At 35.3% G+C, this 3,860-nt stretch overlaps 1 protein-coding gene across 1 annotated transcript; it reads left to right on the plus strand.

Annotated features, from left to right (window-relative positions):
* The first annotated feature begins 344 nt into the window (after positions 1 to 344).
* Positions 345 to 1,808, plus strand: LOC146373612 (uncharacterized). Its single transcript, XM_084949758.1, has 4 exons — positions 345 to 488; positions 656 to 823; positions 944 to 1,039; positions 1,491 to 1,808. The coding sequence occupies exons 1-4, from the start codon at positions 345 to 347 to the stop codon at positions 1,806 to 1,808; spliced, it is 726 nt and encodes a 241-aa protein (XP_084805884.1).
* The last annotated feature ends 2,052 nt before the right edge of the window (positions 1,809 to 3,860 follow it).

The raw sequence follows: 3,860 nt of genomic DNA on the forward strand, positions 1-3,860 counted from the left end.
TTTTATTCTGATGCCCAGTGTTCATTAGTGAAAGACTTAGGTTTTTTTTCTGTCAGGGGCTGGGTCTGTGACCCAGCATTTTGAGTTTATTTTGTATTTTTCCTTTCTTATGTTATATTGAAATGAGGTGAAGTTCTTGTATTGTTGTTATTATTAGTTAAGGTTTAGTTGAGTTCTGGGCTAGTTATGTTTCATCTGTGTCTCCTTGGTTATGTGTCTTTTCTGTTCTCTGTGTAGTCTGTCTTGTCTTCTGTGTTTTACTGTTATGTCCATGCCAGGGCAGAAGTAAATTTTCATGGGTGAAGATGCTGTTTACCTTGACCAGCTAAGACTACAGATTGTAGATGAAGTCGAGAAAAGTGAAAAGAATCCTGATTACAAAGCTGATGCACACAACTTTGGCCTTGCGATGCAAAGAGATCATCAATGATGACCTACCAGTAAGTCAGATCCTGGATTGCTGGCCTACTCTGAAATCCCAGTCCCAGGTAAGAATGTATATAGATGTATCTAACAAGATGTATTTTATATCAACTCCTGTTATCTGGCCTGTCTGAACAAATTATGCCTTTGGAGTGTAAGGATTTTGATGTATTTTGCAAAGATTTATAGACTAATTGAAACTTGTAAACATAAATTTATCCTGTGTGTTCAGATCTGTGCAGAATTGCACAGGATTACAAACCTCCACCTGAAGAACCACTTTTATGCTGTGTTGGACCAACATGCTCCCCGGCTCCAGAGCTTATTCAGAAAGAAAGCTGTTTGCACAGGGAACGTGTCTGATGTCCTGTCTCAGCTCTTCAGAAGCTATAATCTCCAGGTTAGTGGGTTTTTGTCTTGTTTTTTGAGCTTTATTTAATTTGATAAATTTTTCAATTTTAACTACCATTCTTGACTAGGTTAGCCAATAATTTAAAATAAAAATGTTCTTGTGATGTAGGAACAAGCTGATATCCATGCCCAACGTGCTGGTGTGCTTCATGCCCTCCCTGCTTATTTGTACCAAGACACCTCTACCTTCATCAAAACGTGGGATGTAAGTTTTGGACAAAGTTGTGAACAATATCTTAGTAGCATCCTTGTTTAGATTTCTCAAAACATTATGACACTTTGACAGTTTGAGAAGCATCTCCATGCTTGGATCTGTCTACAACAGTGTCCATGTCACATAATGGAAACACTACATGTTTTTAATGTGTGTAGACCTTCTATAATGTTCCTAGCCCAACCATACATCACTGTACAAATGAAAAAAATATATAACTCCTATTGACTTTCTGTTGTTATTGCTACGAAGAGGTATGACTTTGTTTTACTAAAAGTACTATTTTTGTCAGTTTGTTTTCTCAAATCTTTGGTGTGTTGTGGCTTTTTTGTTGTTCAAACAATTGATTTCTGAGCTAGTAATAATCCAGAAATGTGACTTGTATGGATGAAACTAAGAGAAATAGGAATGCACTAACATGTAGTAATTTTGTTTTCTGTAGATGATGCATTCTGATAGACCAGATATTAGTGAAGTGCCACTTGGACTCCTCCTGATCAGAGCCAATTCCAGCGATGCAACATTCTTCTGCCCTGAGAAGACTGCAGTTTTGGTCGAGGGTAACATGATCATTGATTTCACCACCCTGGCTGATGCATTTCTAGTAATATTTGGACTGACCTACGCCCTGCACCCAAGCTACCCAAAATGTTTGGCCAACATTTTTGACTTCATTCAGAACGTTTTGATGGGTCTGGAGGGTGGAAAGTTGAAGCCCAAAGTGCTGAGTCTTAAAAATGATCTTTTGGCAGCAGAATAATGTCCAGGATTCCTACACAGCCCTCAAGTGCCTGTTAAAGCAAGTAATTCAGTTTATCATGTTTCCAAGTCTGGATAAGTTTTTTTAAAAAAGAGAATAGAATAAAGAAATCTTTGCAGACTCTGTTTCATACTTCATTATCTTAAATCCACATCCAAAGTAAAAGGGGTGATTTTATTTTATTTTATTTTTTTTTTCCCCCATCATCACTTGTGTTTTAGTTGATTTTGATTGTGTTTTTAGTCAGATAACTGTAAATCCATAGAGAAAATGAAGGACAATCTCACTACATTTCTGGCTTCTAGGTGGGATCTTGAATGTCACTTAAGGAACGTTCCTCCTGAACTACTCATAACTGACATAAGGCGCTAAGGAGGTTTATAACACTTTGTTTTATGTCTCTAAAGAAGTATTTTTCTATTTAATGTTTTATTGCTTTGTTGTTGAGACTGTGATTGCACTCTACAAATGTGCATTTTGCATAATCACAGTATTGGCATATTAAAAACGTTACCAATTATATTTCAGTGTATTAGCTGCACTATACTATACTATTACTTTCATTCGGTTTCCCCACCTAATAATGCAGGATTTTCTTTTCCTTTTGTTTGTTTTTTAATAAAAAGGCCATACTCATGTGTTAATCAAATCTGAATACTCTTAAAACATGTTGTGAAATTCTTTATTTCTAATATTGTAACCTTGTGCCAAAACTGGACATTTCTGACATTATTCCCTATAAAATGTGGTGGATTTATGTCTTCGGGCTTTTTGTTAGAAATGCTATGTGTTAAAGTAACTCAATAAATTTGTAACTTGAATTTATATTTTCTGTCTTATGTTTTTACAAGTGTAATTATTTTGGGCACTTTTTTTTATATCAAATTCAAAGCACAGTAGATTTGGATATTACAAGCGTTTGTATTTTAAATTTTTGAGTTGTATTAGCTTAAAATGGTTAACATTTTGAAACTAAATATTAATTCCTAATAGTTACTTGAGCTAGATTTGTACTTGAAAGTCAAAATATCAAGTAGAGAGTACTAAACCAAAAATGTGGATATAACATAAAAACATTTATCAATGATACTTAAAAATATTTATCTAAAGCTAATAAATAAAGTGTGTTTATTTAACTTTTATTTTTAAGTTTTAGTAATCAGTTTCACCAAAAGTTTTGAGTTAAATTAACTTATTGGGTTTTACAGTGTGGGCTCATTTTAACATCATTACAAAAAGTGTTGTTAATTAATTTTAATCATATTCAGGTTACCACAAATTGTTTTTTCATTTAGTTGAACTTGAAATGTTTGTCAGTAGGTAAACAATTCGTATTGTACAGTCAGAAATATCAAGTTATTCTTAATACTGCAGACTTGCAATGTATAAGTTGTCCTAACAGTCATCTTAAGTAAGCTTTACTTAGTTTTTTTTTGAGGCAACGAGTTTCCTTAATTTTTTTGAGTTCTGGGAACTAACAAGGTTGTACAGTGTACTCAAAATGAGTAAGTTGCCCTAACTTGGTCATCTTACGTAAACTTGCTCCAATTTTTTTGAGTTCTGGGAACAAATGAGCTTGTACAGAGTACTCAAAATAAATAAGAACTAATTAGATTTTACAGTGTGTCATGGTCCTGGGTCGGTGACCCAGCGCTTTTAGTTTATTATCATTTTCTAGTTTATTATGATGATGATGATTATTATTGTTTGAGTTCCATGTGTTATATTCGGTCTGCCTCTGAGTCTGCGTCTGTGTCTCTGTCTGTCTATGGTGTCACCCCGTCTGTTTGTGAATCTGTCTGTTTAGTTCTGTGTCTGGTTTGGTTCCCCGTGTCTGAGTTTCCTGTTTTATTGTGAAGGTCTCTGTCTGATGTGAGTGTGTTCAGTTTACGTTCCCCTGTCCCATCAGCTCTGATTCCTCCCAGCTGTGTTGCCCTCCTGTCTCTCATCCCCTGATTACTGGTGTGTGTATTTAAGCCCTGTGTGTTCTCCTGCCTGTTGCCGGTTCGTCTGTGTTACTCCGTGTCAGTCCGCGTTACTCTGTGTTCCACG

Source organism: Perissodus microlepis, chromosome 14 (assembly GCF_051167445.1).
Source record: "Perissodus microlepis isolate ML-2025 ecotype Zambia chromosome 14, ASM5116744v1, whole genome shotgun sequence".
Taxonomy (NCBI): Eukaryota; Metazoa; Chordata; class Actinopteri; order Cichliformes; family Cichlidae; genus Perissodus; species Perissodus microlepis.

Bases quoted from the DNA above. Each gene is read 5' to 3' on its own strand.
- LOC146373612 (XM_084949758.1), top strand. From the start codon at position 345: ATGAAGTCGAGAAAAGTGAAAAGAATCCTGATTACAAAGCTGATGCAC. The intron at 824-943 runs GTTAGTGGGTTT...CTTGTGATGTAG, and splicing joins TCAGAAGCTATAATCTCCAG to GAACAAGCTGATATCCATGC. The intron at 1,040-1,490 runs GTAAGTTTTGGA...TGTTTTCTGTAG, and splicing joins CCTTCATCAAAACGTGGGAT to ATGATGCATTCTGATAGACC.